Genomic DNA, 16,546 nt, shown 5'->3' with positions numbered 1-16,546 from the left:
ATATATATATACACACACAGACATGTAAACACACTCCTTCAGCTTTTCATTTTATAAATATTTTTTTTTTTTTTTTCAACAAGATTACTTTCTTAATTTTTTACAAGGCTCTTAAAAAAACACTAAACTAATAGCTGCTTTCTGCATCTTCTCTGCAATTCAGGAAACACATTTCTAGCCAACCTAAACATGTTTAATAACTCTCCACCCTTTGGTTAAATTATAGAGGAGTGAACCACAACACCTCTTCCGCCTCTGAAAGGATATAGGTCAATATGTCTCAAAGTTCAACACTTCTGACAGCTATGAGTGACTCCCTATTAATTTCTAGCCTTTCCACGGACATGCTTGCACCTCGCGGCTAAGGGCCTGCACAACTAACCATCCTGTGATGGCAGTGGCTTTCCGCATGGGGGTGACCGCCCCCGCAAAATTATAGAGGAGCAAACATACAGCAGCCTCTTTTCCGGCTCGATTAAAGGTTCTGGGCCAATATGTCTGCAATTTAACCAGTACACTCACGTATCACTTATTGTATATTTCCTGGTCTCTCAGGAATTTCTATTAAATAGCGTATCCCCTTCCCAGGGCAATATACAACAAAAACTAGTCACCAAGGGTCTCTATGGTCATGATAGGCCGCCCTACCACTAGTGTAATACGCCCTTTTTTAAAATATATTTCCTGGTCTCTCAGAGATTTAGCCTATCCCTTTCCCAGAGCAATATATATAAACAATTACAAATAAGTTACAAAACGCTACTTATAAGTAATACAGGGTTTCAAATAATATAATAATACAGGATAGAACTGCACAACAACTATTGGGTATGCTCCCCCTTATCCGGACACGTTTAAATACCCCCTAGCTCAGGTTCCCCACCCGCTACTGTAACTAAAATCACAGCCCACGTTATGGAGGTTCACCCGCTAGGCAGATACACCCTAATTCAAAGCATGGAAATATTAAAATCAGTTATAGATGGCTTCTAAAATAATATAAATCTTAATCTGAGCCCATACACTTACTTTGTTAAAAATGCTAACTTGTTAAAATATTCAGACTGAATAGGACAAAGGAATTATTTTACCATTTTTTCAGTTCATTTGTTACCAGTTCCTGAAATTCCATCATATGTCCAGTAATTCCTTAGTCCTGGATAATAAAGCTGAAAAACACTCCACAAATTGATCAGTTTAGGTAATTACATTTACAAAACAATGCAGTTTATTTTTCTCATACAGGCAAGGCCACCCACCCCCAACAAGGACAAATTCTCCCCCAGCTGTAGCTGAAAAGCATGGTCACACAGCTGTTAAAAAAATCAAAGGTGGTCTCTCCTTCATGAGTCAAAATCATATATATATTTATACTAATATTCTGTGTATACGCACACATAAATCTATTATTCACTGAATCTGCTTTACTAAACGTATCTTTTTCTTAACTACTAATACATTTTGTCCAAATCTCTTTTCAACTAGACAAATCCATGAATGCCAAACAAATGTAAATTAGTACACAAACATGGTCAAATTTAGCAATAAAACCTGGAGAACTAGTTTAGTGAAAAGTCTTTTCCTATGCAAATGGTAGCAAACAATGAAACTAGGCCTCAACTCATTCACACCATGTGGTCAATGGTGGATTAAAATCCACATGGTCAGACAAAAAGTAAAGTATATTTTTTTCTATATAAAAATGACCAAAGATTGGTAACAAGCAACACAATAATTCATCACTATGTTCTACAGCAAGAGATACATTAAAAACAAATATCTAATCCCTATTTGCTATCTATATTCATTCCATTGAAACCAGATCATCAATTTATTCACTTCTATACAGACAGACAATTGACTCTATGTATTAAACAAAATGCATAACTTTTGTATTTTCCCTAATATTCCAGCATAATCCCATCTTCGTCGCCAAGTGTTAAAGTCGTGACTTAAATATGAATATTAATTAATATATAATAATTAAGCAACAAATAACAACTTTAATATTTTTTAGAGTTCGGTATTATGGTCGAATATATAATAGGAAATACACAAAACATTGTAGTATTAAATGTATATTTAATATAATTATAATAACAATTAAACAAATGCTAGCAGAATGTCAATTTACCACAATAATTACACAATACAAAACTACAAATGTATATTTAATATAATTATAATAACAATTAAACAAATGCTAGCAGAATGTCAATTTACCACAATAATTACACAATACAAAACTACAAACAAAAGGCTATAACAGTTGCTAGCTGTTATCAATGGATTTATATTACTTACAAGGCCCCAGCCCTTTGGCTGGGGTTGTCAGAGCTGGTACTACATCTTAGGTCCAGTCAGGTACAGGCAAAAAGAGACAGAGTTTCTCCTACATCTGGTTTTTATTCAGTGTAAGTAGGCTGGCCTGTGATGTCACTGCCAGAAGCACATGTCTTCCTACACACTGCCCCTAGTGGTGCCTCCAAAGCATTACACTAAATATGCTTTATTTATGATGTAAAGTCATTAATTAATTGATACCATTACAGATGTTTTGGAAAGTGGGTAAAATTTTACTTTTTCTGCCTAGAGATAATTAGGTTATTACTTTATCAGACTTGATGATCTTCAGGTCGAGGGAGGGAATTATGTTTAAACTGAGTGTGCTTAAGTATTTCTCTGCTTTTGATTGGCTATATAATTACTGTCCCTGTGGGAGGTCCCCTTGCACAAGGACTTGCATGAAAGCCAGTGTGGCATCATTAAAGTTCAGTTCTGTTATATCCTTCATCTAAACTTTGGCTGATGTTTGGGTACCTGTCTGCTTTACTAAGAGAATCTACTTGGGAAGCTGTTGTTCGTATGGAAATCGCTTATTTTATTTCACCGAACGGAGAGTTATAATCACTGACACTCTGGCCGTTCGGGAGGAAACTACCAAATGGGTATTGGTTATACCAGGATACCTTTCACCGAGTGTAACGGACCGTTTCAGCATATGAGGGGTTAAAATCCGTTTAGGCGATAATCCCCTTTTCTCAGAAAGGCACAGCTACTGCAGAACATCAAAACTCACGAATTGGATATAGGCGAATGCATCAAACTCCCGAACTGCATACCAGGGAATAAGATAGCACTCCAAGCTGGAACCTCACGAATAGCTGCTAGCAGACGAATAGGAAAAGCAGACATCAGCTTACACTCCTAGCAATCAATCTCCAACAGCATACAGTGAATCCCCCCAAGAACGAGACAAGGCGAGTTGAAGGTCAAGCAGTGGTCCGAGGTGCTGGGGCACCCAGCCCGGTTTTTATTACATGAGTACACATACAGGCCACACCCCGGGGGAGGCATAAAATAACCAATGACATAGATGTTACATTCCCTCCCCTTAGTGTGACACATAATCCCATTATGCATACAGTTCGAAATATACTTTTACACAACTTTCATAACTTTAAAACCATACATCGCATCCACATACAAATCACATATTCAGACTCAGCATACTTTAAACATAAACACTCTCTCAAAAATCATACCAATCCCTTCAGTAAGTAAAAAGTTACACGGAAGTCCTTTTATGACCGACCGCAAGCACCTTTCCTTGCCCAAAACAGTTCCATGGATTTGGGCTGTGCGGTCGGTCACTTTCTAGCATAAAAACTGCTTAGTCCCGTTCGAAGTGTGGCCGGTACTTCGACTTTAGTCGAAGTGTCGAAGTGAAGTCGATGGTACGGGTCGGCGGTGTTTGAAGTTAAAATGGCCGCCGCCACGTGGTCCTTTGTCCGATGCCGGTCACTTCGACGACTTCGACAACTTCGGTAACTCCGGAACTTCGGCACTTCGGCTGCATCCGAAGTGCCCTATAAAAAGTGTCAATTCTTCTCCCATAGTAATTAAAGGGCCGAACACTGTTTGTAAAGGACCCAATCTCCCAGGGCCATAGTCCAAAGGTAGCAGGCGGGCAACCAGGCTCCTCCAATACAATGTGGCGAGATTGGTTCCGTCACATCTCTCCCCCTTTCCAAAAAGACTAACAGGGTACCTGACCTCCTGCCGGTCAGGGCCCTGGTTAGTCCAGCAACCCACCCACAAAGCAGAAAAAAACGTACAGCCCACCCACAATAAATGGTTACTACACCTGGGTAGAGGGGAAGTTGGTCCATGTCCAGGTGCCTCACCACGGCTGTGTAGGGGACTAGTAGGCTGCCTTGGTGGGTTGCTGAGTGGGCAGAGACCAGCGGTACTCTTTCCTGGTGCCAGCACTACCACCGGAGTAGTCTGGTTGGAGCCTGGTTGCTGGAGACGGACTGTCTCCCCCTTGGATACACAGCTCTGTCGTGGGGGGGTAGGACCGACCGTCCCTACCCCCTGTGTGGTGAGTGCAGAGACCACAGTCCCATCTGCACCGGTGGGGGGTTTACAGTCTCCCCCTGGTACCTTGAGCTGTCACTGGGGAGAGGGGGTAACAGGCTCCTCTCACACTAGAACACTCTGCTGCTGGGGAAAGGAGACTGGGCTCTCTATTCCCTGCATATTACGGATCCGCCGCTGGGGAGAGGTGGTAGCAAGCTCCTCTCCCATACATACTTTCCGCCTTTGTGGAGGGAGACCGACTGTCTCTCCTCCCAATACAGTGTCCTGCTGCTGGGGAAAGGAGACTGGGCTCTCTATTCCTTGCTGGACACTCTGCCGCTGGGGAAAGGAGAGTGGGCTCTCTATTCCCTGCACCTCAATGATCCGCCGCTGGGGAGAGGTGGTAGCAAGCTCCTCTCCCATACATACTTCCATCATCTGTGGAGGGAGACCGACTGTCTCTTCTCCCAATACAGTGTCCTGCTGCTGGGGAAAGGAGACTGGGCTCTCTATTCCTTGCTGGACACTCTGCCGCTGGGGAAAGGAGACTGGGCTCTCTATTCCCTGCACCTCAATGATCCGCCGCTGGGGAGAGGTGGTAGCAAGCTCCTCTCCCATACATACTTCCATCATCTGTGGAGGGAGACCGACTGTCTCTTCTCCCAATACAGTGTCCTGCTGCTGGGGAAAGGAGACTGGGCTCTCTATTCCCTGCTGGACACGCTGCCGCTGGGGAAAGGAGACTGGGCTCTCTATTCCCAAAAAATCACGCTGCTGCTGGGGGGTAGGACCAACTACCTCTGCCCCCTGTAACTCAGCCTGCCGCTGGGGAGGGAGGACGCTGCTCTCCTCTCCCTGCACTTCACACTGCCTTCCCGGCATATCACTCTGCTGCTGGGGGGTAGGACCAACTACCTCTGCCCCCTGTACCTCAGCCTGCCGCTGGGGAATGGAGACTGGGCTCCCAATTCCCTGCAGGACCGGTGGAGAGACCTCGGTCCCATCTCTACCGGCCACCTGGGGTTCTTCCCAGTAAATCTCCACAATATCTTCCCAGCGGAATGGGTCTGGATCTGGGTCTGTCACTTTATTGTCCTGCTGAGCCTTCCCAATGGAGTGGAAGAGATCTCGGTAGTCCTGCTCCAGTTCCCACTCCATGTTTGCTAGGTGAGCCAGGTCTTGCTCTACCTCATGGGGGTCATCCCACTCATGCCTAGCCTCCCTCTCATAGAAAATATCCTGAAGTCTGGTTTGCGCAGGGCTCCCGAAGCCAGTCTCTGCAAAGGACTCCCATAACAAGCCAGGACCATCAAACTCCTCTGGCTTGTCATGTTCGGCTGTCCAGGGTATATACTGTGCAATATACCACCAGAGCGCCTGGTAGGCATCCTCCAGCCACATCTCCTGCCATACCCGGTGCTCGAGCTCCTTTACCCCTTGCTTCAGAGGCTGCTCTCCCAGGAAGGGCATCCGCAGTGCCAGTCGTGTCTGCCATCGCTGCTCTTCACTGGGGAGACTCTTGCCCCGCTGGTACTGTACGTTATCCAGGGCCTGGTACCAGATGCCTTTCCTTATTGCATCCCGGTCATCTATGTCACCCTCATCGTACTCCACTGCTGGTTCCATCCTGGTGCTGTCAGGGTCGCTGTACTCAGACATGCGTTGCCCTCAAATTGTAAATCCAAAGAAATGGTGTTCTGTAGCTGTCCTTCTGGCTGTAGGAACGATCCCGCCGCTTGCCACCAATTGTAACGGATCGTTTCAGCATATGAGGGGTTAAAATCCGTTTAGGCGATAATCCCCTTTTCTCAGAAAGGCACAGCTACTGCAGAACATCAAAACTCACGAATTGGATATAGGCGAATGCATCAAACTCCCGAACTGTATACCAGGGAATAAGATAGCACTCCAAGCTGGAACCTCACGAATAGCTGCTAGCAGACGAATAGGAAAAGCAGACATCAGCTTACACTCCTAGCAATCAATCTCCAATAGCATACAGTGAATCCCCCCAAGAACGAGACAAGGCTCCGTGTTGAAGGTCAAGCAGTGGTCCGATGTGCTGGGCACCCAGCCCGGTTTTTATTACATGAGTACACATACAGGCCACACCCCGGGGGAGGCATAAAATAACCAATGACATAGATGTTACATCCCACACATTCCCTCCCCTTAGTGTGACACATAATCCCATTATGCATACAGTTCGAAATATACTTTTACACAACTTTCATAACTTTAAAACCATACATCGCATCCACATACAAATCACATATTCAGACTCAGCATACTTTAAACATAAACACTCTCAAAAATCATACCAATCCCTTCAGTAAGTAAAAAGTTACACGGAAGTCCTTTTATGACCGACCGCAAGCACCTTTCCTTGCCCAAAACAGTTCCATGGATTTGGGCTGTGCGGTCGGTCACTTTCTAGCATAAAAACTGCTTAGTCCCGTTCGAAGTGTGGCCGGTACTTCGACTTTAGTCGAAGTGTCGAAGTGAAGTCGATGGTACGGGTCGGCGGTGTTCGAAGTTAAAATGGCCGCCGCCGCGTGGTCCTTTGTCCGATGCCGGTCACTTCGACGACTTCGACAACTTCGATAACTCCGGCACTTCGGCTGCATCCGAAGTGCCCTATAAAAAGGTGTCAATTCTTCTCCCATAGTAATTAAAGGGCCGAACACTGTTTGTAAAGGACCCAATCTCCCAGGGCCATAGTCCAAAGGTAGCAGACGGGCAACCAGGCTCCTCCAATACAATGTGGCGAGATTGGTTCCGTCACACCGAGTAACAAGCGTACTGAAAGCCTGAGCAAATTGATCCCTATGGTGATCATTCTCCTCTAGCTTTCTCTCGCCAGCTGCTATGTGCTGACGCAATTCTACAGGATTTATGGCCATGTCGTAATGTAAGGATTACTAGTTGATCCAGCACGCAGAATAATATCACACCTAGGACTAAAGATAACGTATAACCGGACCTTAGAATGGTCGGAGTTAACGTATCCAAGAATAGTCAGAATATTTGTCAAGCTCAGGGATACAGAACGAGATACAACAATAAGGGAAAGCCAAGAGTCAAGGATACCAGAAATAATACAATCAGGAACACTCTCTCGGATAACCAACAGAGGGAAACCACGACACGGCAATGAGTAAAAGGAGAAATATTATTTACGGTGTGTGTATGTGTATCTCTATGTGGGAGAGGGTCATATTGTTCTCAGCCATATTTTCAGACATTAAAATGGTGGAATATTATCCTCTAAAATCTGTGAACAATTCCTGAAGTATAAATGTAAGTAAGTTATGCTTTATGGACTAAAAGTAAATTTGCAAGGCAAATAAAAAGTCTATAAAATAATGTATAATGAAGGTTCAATCACCGTCATATTTCTTATCTTTCATAAAAATATTGTAATCTTTTCTAAGCATGGTAAACAATAAATAATTTATAGACAGTTTTTCTTTAACTCCCAGTACGTTTCCACTGGCAGGTCAAACCAGGTATCTACTATAATTTCAATAACACAACCTTCTAGTATAACTGGTAGAGGTTAGGAGTGATATACAGAGAGCAGAAGATACTTGGCACAGCCTTCCAGTGGTATAGGTAGTGGGGACAACAGTGAAATTATGTGCTGCATGTGTTTAGAATATATGTGATATACACAGTATCTGTAATTTGTTCCTCTAGCATAAATGCAGATAGGTAAGGCTTTATGGACTAAATCTAATTTTGAAAATTAAAGTAAAAAGGAGTATACACAATTTTGCTAGTGAAGGGGTTAAAGCACACAAAATACTTAATTTCTTCGTAATCACTATGGCACCTGAAGGTCGGATTTCTTATCTATTAGGCAAATATTGACAGTTTTTCGAAATATAGCAAACAATAATTTTATAGTGACCGATTTCCTTTAATTCCCAGTATATTTCTTTCAGGTGTATTTGTCAGGAGAGGTGACAAGAACAGAAATACATGAAGCAAGGCTATGAAGAAATCTTTTAATAACAGAACCAAGGAGTCTAACTCTGAAAAATCAAGCATTTTATCAGATACCTATATGTTCTCAAAGAAGATAGTAAACCTAAACCCCAAACCTTTCGTATGTCCTGAATGTGGAAAATGTTTTCGCTATCACTCAATTCTTATTAGACATCAGAGAACTCACACAGGAGAGAAACCATTCTCATGTTCTGAATGTGGAAAATGCTTTAGCTATCACTCAATTCTTATTAGACATCAGAGAACTCACACAGGAGAGAAACCGTTCTCATGTTGTGAATGTGGAAAATGTTTTACCTACAGAGCAGATCTTGTCCGTCATCAGAGAACTCACACAGAAGAGAAACAGTTGTCATGTTTTGAATGTGGAAAATGTTTTACCTACAAAGCAGCCCTTGTCCATCATCAGAGAACTCACACAGGAGAGAAACCGTTCTCATGTTCTGAATGTGAAAAATGTTTTACCTACAAATCAGACCTTGTCCGTCATCAGAGAACTCACACAGGAGAGAAACCGTTCTCATGTTCTGAATGTGGAAAATGTTTTAGGCTGCATTCAAATCTTGTTGGACATCAGAGAACTCACACAGGAGAGAAACCGTTCTCATGTTCTGAATGTGGAAAATGTTTTACCTACAAAGCAGACCTTGTCCGTCATCAGAGAACTCACACAGAAGAGAAACTGTTGTCATGTTCTGAATGTGGAAAATGTTTTACCTACAAAGCAGCCCTAGTCCGTCATCAGAGAACTCACACAGGAGAGAAACCGTTCTCATGTTCTGAATGTGGAAAATGTTTTACCTACAAAGCAGACCTTGTCCGTCATCAGAGAACTCACATAGAAGAGAAACTGTTCTCATGTTCTGAATGTGGAAAATGTTTTAGGCTACATTCAAATCTTATTGGACATCAGAGAATTCACACAGGAGAGAAACCGTTCTCCTGTTCTGAATGTGGAAAATGTTTTACCTACAAAGCAGACCTTGTCCGTCATCAGAGAATTCACACAGGGGAAAAACTGTTCTCATGTTCTGAATGTGGAAAATGTTTTACCTACAAAGCAGCCCTTGTCCGTCATCAGAGAACTCATACAGGAGAAAAAACGTTCTCGTGTTCTGAATGCGAAAAATGTTTTTTCACCAATTCAAAGCTTGTCCATCATCAGAGAACTCACACAGGAGAGAAACCGTTCTCATGTCCTGAATGTGGAAAATGTTTTGTCACCAACAGCGATCTTGTCCGTCATCAGAGAATTCACACTGGAGTAAAACCGTTCTCATGTTCTGAATGTGAAAAATGTTTTTTGACCAAAGCCAACCTTGTCCGACATCAGAGAACTCACACAGGAGAGAAACCGTTCTCATGTTCTGAATGTAAAATTTTTTTTTCCACCAATGCAGGGCTTGTCTGTCATCAGAGAACTCACACAGGAGAGTAACCATTCTCACGTTCTGAATGTGGAAAATGTTTTTTCACCAACGCAGGTCTCGTCAGTCATCAGAAAACTCACACAGGAGAGAAACCGTTCTCGTGTTTTGAATGGTAAAAATGTTTTTTCACCAATGCAGAGCCTGTCCATCATCGGAGAACTCACACAGGACAGAAACCGTTCTCCTGTTCTGAATATGAAAAATGTTTTTCCACCACTGCAGAGCTTGTCCGTCATAAGAGAACTCACACAGGAGTGAAACCGTTCTCATGTTTTGAATGTGGAAAATGGCTTTCTGTTAAACATAATCTTGTCAAACATCAAAGAACTCACACGGGTGAGGTGATTTTATAATGCATTTATGGATTAACATAGGAATAAAATATCTTGTATTGTGAATTTTTCTAATGCTGACACAATAAATGGTAACTTTGATAGTAGCAGTCAACATACATATGATGCATTGATATTGTGACACCTCCATACTGTCATCCAGAGGTGCCTGACATCTGCTCCACTTGGTTGTGGCCTCACCGGAAACCCAGTATACAATCAGGATACATTGTGGTTGTATGTTCTGGCTGTTATAAAGTATACTAACTAACCTGTTCTACTGGTAATACACTTCAATGAATATGGTTCCTTAGCATAAGTTAAAATTCCTCTGACTGAGGAATGTAAATTAGGTTAAGCTAATTACCCCTCGGGGTCCTTTATTATTACCTGCCCTCTTCCCAAATCCCAATGCATATTTACACAAATGGAAGTTAATTAGTTACTCCAATGGCTATTAGAGGGATGTCCACCTGTGACATCAAGGCAAACCTTTTAGGTGGGTCCTATGCTGACTATTCCTCTTGCTTCCTCGAGCTTCTGTCAAAGATCTCTCCATTGAGACTGATAGGGGTATTTCTCTAAACCCCTACATGCTTATTTACCCTTAATTGGGAACACAGGGGGTGGGCGGCAGCAGCATTGTAACATAGCTGTGTGATACAAAAGTAAAGACAAATACTCAAAAACAAGTCCTGCGCTCAAATTCCCACTACTCTTGGGCGGCAGCAACGACCATAGTACACCTTAACCCTTAACACATACAGTAAAAACCAAGGGAAAAAGTTAACCATTTATATAATTCATGGCTAGATTGGACAGAATGGTTATTAAGCCACAACCCTTTTTACACATATTTTAAAGAATTAAATAACCTTATCCTTATTGTACACCTCCTAATTAATATAAGAGCCTTTTGCAGATAGTTATTCACCACCAATACTTAATCTCAAAAATGTGTATTAACTTGAAGTGCATACATATTGCTGTATTGGTCCAGATGTGTGCAAAGACTTTATGTTGTTTTTGGGTGTCGTGTATGTTTAAATAAATACAAATTTTAAGGCTGCAAGACATTTTTTTCTCCAGCCCTATGTATTGATGATTCCTTCATATATCAAAGATACCAGACACATTTTATATGATCTGCAAAAAATAGAATGGAAATCCACCTACATCATGGACACTGAAGATGTATCTTCTTTATACACAAGCATCCCTCATCATAAAGGAATAGGAGCAATTAAAGATATTTTGGTCTCCAAACAAAAACTAAATATATTAAAAACCAAAGAAAAGAAAATGTTACTTGCGCTTTTTCCTTAATCCCTATTTATATTTAGACAAATGGAGGTCATTTAGTTGCTCCAATGGCCATTGGAGGGAATGCCCGCCTGCCAACGTCAAGGCAGACCCCCCTAAGCGGGTCCTAACACTGACCCTTCAGCCTGCTTCCTTGAGCTTCTGGCAAAGATATCTCTAATGAGACAGAAAGGGGTATTTTTTATATACACCCCTATACTTATTAACCCTTAATAGGGAACACATGGGATGGGCGGCAGCATTGTAACCAGGCTGTGTGATACAAAGTAAATACAAATACAAAAAGAGAAGTCCTGCGCTTAGTCCCTTTACTACTGGGCCAGCAGCAACGACTACAATACACATCAGCCCCAATATATAGTAAAAACCAAAGAAAGAGCAACTAAATGACCTCCATTTGTCTAAATATACATAGGGATTAAGGAGAAAGCGCAGGTAACATTTTCTTTCTTTGGTTTTTACTATATACTGGGGCTGATGTGTGTTGTAGTCGTTGCTGCTGGCCCAGTAGTGATGGGACTAAGCGCAGGACTTCTCTTTTTGTATTTGTAAAAACTAAATATATGTCAAATAGATTTCTTGAATGAGTGCATTAATTATGTACTAACCAGGAATTATTTTTGGTTTGATTCTACTTTTTTCCTGCAGCTATGTGGCGTCGCCATGGGGACAAGATTCACCCTGAGCTTTGCCAACCTCTACGTGTCACATTGGGAAGCTACAACTATCACTGTGAGTGAGGCGGCCTTGTCCTATGGCGACGCTATATAGATGATGTTTTAATTATATGGGAAGGACAGACAGAAGAACTTGTATCCTTTATAGACAGTATCAATCATAATGATTATAACTTACACTTCACATCAGTTATACATCCCACTAAACTTGATTTTCTGGACCTCACACTCTATGTCGAGGAGGAACAATTAAAAAGCAAAACTTTCTTTAAGAGTACAGACTGTAATACAGCTATTAATAAGTCGAGTTTACATTATGGTCCATGGCTCTTGGATGTCCCTAGAGGACAGATGATGCGTCTAAGACGCAATTGTACAGATTTACAAACATTTGAAGAACAAAATTCCATTATGAAAAAGAGATATGAGGAAAATGGTTATGATGTAGACAAAATGAATGCAGATGAGGAACAGATAAAAATCTAGATGGATCCACTCTCCCGACTGGAGACACACGAACACTGGATCCGAGAAACCTTTTAAATTCTCCCAAGCATATGAATGCTGTAGACCGTTGAATAGGAACCATACGAATAGGCTTACACTCCTAGCAGTCAACTGGAACAGCATACCATAAATCCTTCCCCCAATAATGAGACGACACTTCACTTTGAGGGTAAAACAGGAACTCAGGACTGGCTCATCCAGCCTGGCTTTTATTTCCAACTCACACATACAGGCCACACCCAGGGGGAGGCATAAAATAACCAATGACATAGATGTTACCTCCCACACATCCCCTCCCCTTAGTGTGACACATAATCCCATTATGCATACAGAGTAAAATATACTTTTACACAACTTTCATAACTTTAAAACCATACATCACATTCACATAAAAATACATATCCACAATCAAACCATTCAGGGGAACAACATATTAAAAAATGGCATGAATCCGACCAGGGGTTTAAAAGTTACTAAAAGTATCTTTTGGGCCCTGGCTTGCAGCATGGCACAATCTGGCCCAAACAGAAGTAAAACATCCCCCACAATGCATCCCGGCTTCCTCCCTTCTGCCCTGGAGATAATTGGAGAAGTAATCCAATTATCTAGGACTAGAGTCAGACTCCATTAACCACATGGTTGCAAAAAGACAGTAAAAGACATAAAATTACATACTGATACATTTAACACATAAAACACACATTTCTACATATCCCCAGTTTAACTGAACACATAAATACCTACATAATATTTAAGACAGTATTACTGTGATATGTTACAAAGTCTTAAAGGGACATTAGTCCCAAAAGTCCCAATATGTCCATCGCTGATTTTAAAGGGCCAGTAGCAGCAATATAAATTATTACATGCCCAAATATAGTGTTTATAGAGCAATATGTCCATGGGCCGTAGTCGCAGGGCAGGAGGCTAGCAGCCAGGCCTCTCCAGTTCACAGTGGCGAAGCTGGTTTCGCCACATGCGCTCTTTGGCTATCATTTTTTATTTTGAAGTTTAGCGAATCTAATCACCTATTTGCACGCATTATTGGATTCCTTATACATGCAATAAAATGTGCATTGAGTTAAACCAGCAATCTTGTTAACACTCATTTCCTCAGATACAGAACTGTAAAACAATTACCTTGTTAGTTTAAACCCCTTGTTAGTTTCAACTCCTGGTTTTCTAACTCCTACTTAACAGAGTCTGCGTTCAAGCAATGTGAGCAATCTCAGTGAGCTAGGGATGTGCCTTTATGGGAATACAAATCCCACACAGGTGGCAATTAATGAACACTCCCCCAATTAATCAAGCAGCAGCACAAAGGAGGGGAAAAAACAGAACACACACAAAAAAAGATCAAGACAGATCACAACCCCCTGATCTGGCTTAACAGAGTGGCAGGAGACAACCCCAGACTGTTGCGATGGAGCCTGGCACTGCAACCCTATAACTTCACCGTGCAGTACAGACCAGGAAAGCAGAATGCCAATGCAGATGGGTTCTCTCTCCAAACTGAACTGGACGCTCTGCCACCTACTTCCCGGACATCCCCAAGCCAACCCGTCGGGGTCTAGGAGGGTATGCCGTCCCATGGAACTAAGGGGGAGCTATGTGACAAACCCCCTGTTTTATGTATACCAATGCCCCCTTTTCATATGCTGTTCGAACATTTGGATCTATTCCCCTGTATACCGACCAATTCACAGAACAACGACTGTGACGAAGTGTGCTTCGCCACTTGTGCTTGGAGAGGACTAATGGCTAGACTTTTGCCTTGTGACTATGGCCCCTGGGATATATTGCTTTTTAAATCCTCCATTTGTGCAGATTGGATTCTAAAAGACTGTTTCTTGCCCTTTAAATCCTATAGGGAAGGAATTGCACTTTGGAACTGGCACTTTGGATAAAGCCGACGAAATAGTCGAAGTGGCCGCCATTCGACAAATGAACATGTGGCGGCAGCCATTTTAATTCAGTCGTACGCATTCAGCTGTGTTTTGCCGTCGAGTTCATGGAACTCAAATAGGATACGCGATGGCACGAACACCGCTGAATTTTACCTTCTCCAGATTTCAACTAATTCAACTGAACTTTGACATTGACTGTTTGCACGAACAGTTGCCATTCGTCTATTTGAACTGAACTTAACATGGGGAATAGACCGGTCGCACAGCCAAATTCTCTGAAACTGTTTTGGACATGAAAATGTGCGTGCGGTCGGTCAAAATGGGACTTCAAGCTATCTCCCGAACCACTGGATCAATTTGCATGAGTTTTGGATATGTTTGCCCCCTAAGTATGCTGGTTCAGAAAATGATATTATTATGATTGCATTTATAGTTTTGAAGTTATAAAAATTGGGTAAAAAGTATATTTGTCGCTTGGAGATAATTGAGTTGATACAGTAATTAACTCAATTATCTCCCAAGCAGAGGGGAGGAATTTTACAGTAATGAATGGGAGTGTTTAACTGTGTGTCTGTAAATGATTGGTTGTTACGTTTGTGTTTTCGATGCCCAACAAGGTCCACTTGGGTGGTAACCTTGTGGGGAAAACTCTATAAAAGAAATGCCCCTTGCACTCAATGTAGCAGATCTTCTTACTCTCAACTTGTAGCCTTGTCTCTTGTTATAGGGAACAGCTATACCAGCTATATCACTGCTAGCTATTGTAAGAGCTCTCTTCAGCTATACAGCTATACACTCCTGGATGAGAGCCCCAGCTATACTCTCCTGGAGGAGAGCCCCTTCTATACTCTCTTGGAGGTGAGCCCCAGCTATACTCTCTTGGAGGAGAGCCCCAGCTATACTATCTTGGAGGAGAGCCACAGCTATACTCTCTTGGAGGAGAGCCACAGCTATACTCTCTTGGAGGAGAGACCCAGTTATACTCTCCTGGAGAAGAGGTCCATCTCACACGCTCCTGGATCCAGAGGTTGGAGTCCCAGGGTGGGAGATCCCAACCATGCTACGGCTGTTGAAGTTTTTTAAAGGAAGCAACTCTAAAATAAGAGAAACAAAAGGAATGTTGGCAATGATCAAGCAAACATAATAGAAAAAGTAATTAGAAAACATTGGCCCATCCTTGTGGCGGGCCTGTTGCCCGTCCATGAATTGTCTTTATGTGATTGCCTGTGTGTCCCCCAGGTATTTGTGAATCTGTGTATGCTTTACCTGCTCCACGTTCGGGAGAGCTCATACGAATGGGTTAAGTTCGTCTCCCGAACGGGGACCACACCCATTTAGAATGTTTAGTTAGAACGTTCCCACCTTGCTAACGAGGTGTGAAAACTGAAAACTGCAAGGGAAGCCTTGGCGCGTGGCGACCTGTTCGTTAGACAAACGGTATATAGGAGGAGCATTCACGGATTGCTTCCCATCTCATTCAGTTCCCAAACGAGGCCCTCCACAATGCCCTTTGGAACGTTCACACCAATTGAGATTCCGGTTCCGTTGTGTGACCCCCTGTAACGAGTATATACCCCTACACGCAGGATCCAGCCAAACAGAAGACAGCACAGAGGAGAGATACATCTACCGGACCTTAGAGTGTCTGGACTCGACGTAATAGGAGAAGACAGAGTCAGGAACGATCCGAGGTCAAGGGCACAAAGAGACAGCGTAAACGAAAACTAGCCAGGGTCTGGTACACAGGAATCAGTAAGCCGGCAAACAGTACAGACAAGGATAAAGCGAAAACGAAGTCAGAATACAAAGCCAAGGTCAAATACGGAGAAACACAACTGAACACGACAAGCACTAAAGGGAACTGTAGCAGAAACCACGATAGGGCAAGGAACTAAGGGAAAAGGGTGAGTATAAGTAGCCTTCAAACTAATGTGGTTGGCTCCTGTCACTTCCACACCCCCAACAGGTAAGTGTATGGGGTGATTGGCATGACAGGA

General features: G+C 42.5%; 1 protein-coding gene across 1 annotated transcript; it reads left to right on the top strand.

The window, feature by feature from the left end:
- Positions 1-8,314: 8,314 nt before the first annotated feature.
- Positions 8,315-9,869, top strand: LOC134568910 (oocyte zinc finger protein XlCOF7.1-like). The gene has a single exon (XM_063427612.1). It carries the CDS (start codon positions 8,360-8,362, stop codon positions 9,809-9,811), a length of 1,452 nt encoding a protein of 483 aa, XP_063283682.1. The 5' UTR covers positions 8,315-8,359; the 3' UTR covers positions 9,812-9,869.
- Positions 9,870-16,546: the final 6,677 nt, after the last annotated feature.

The sequence above is a fragment of the Pelobates fuscus genome, chromosome 7, assembly GCF_036172605.1.
Source record: "Pelobates fuscus isolate aPelFus1 chromosome 7, aPelFus1.pri, whole genome shotgun sequence".
NCBI lineage: Eukaryota > Metazoa > Chordata > Amphibia > Anura > Pelobatidae > Pelobates > Pelobates fuscus.
The sequence above is the reverse complement of the archived record's forward strand: the minus strand, read 5'-3'. Positions and strand labels throughout refer to the sequence as shown.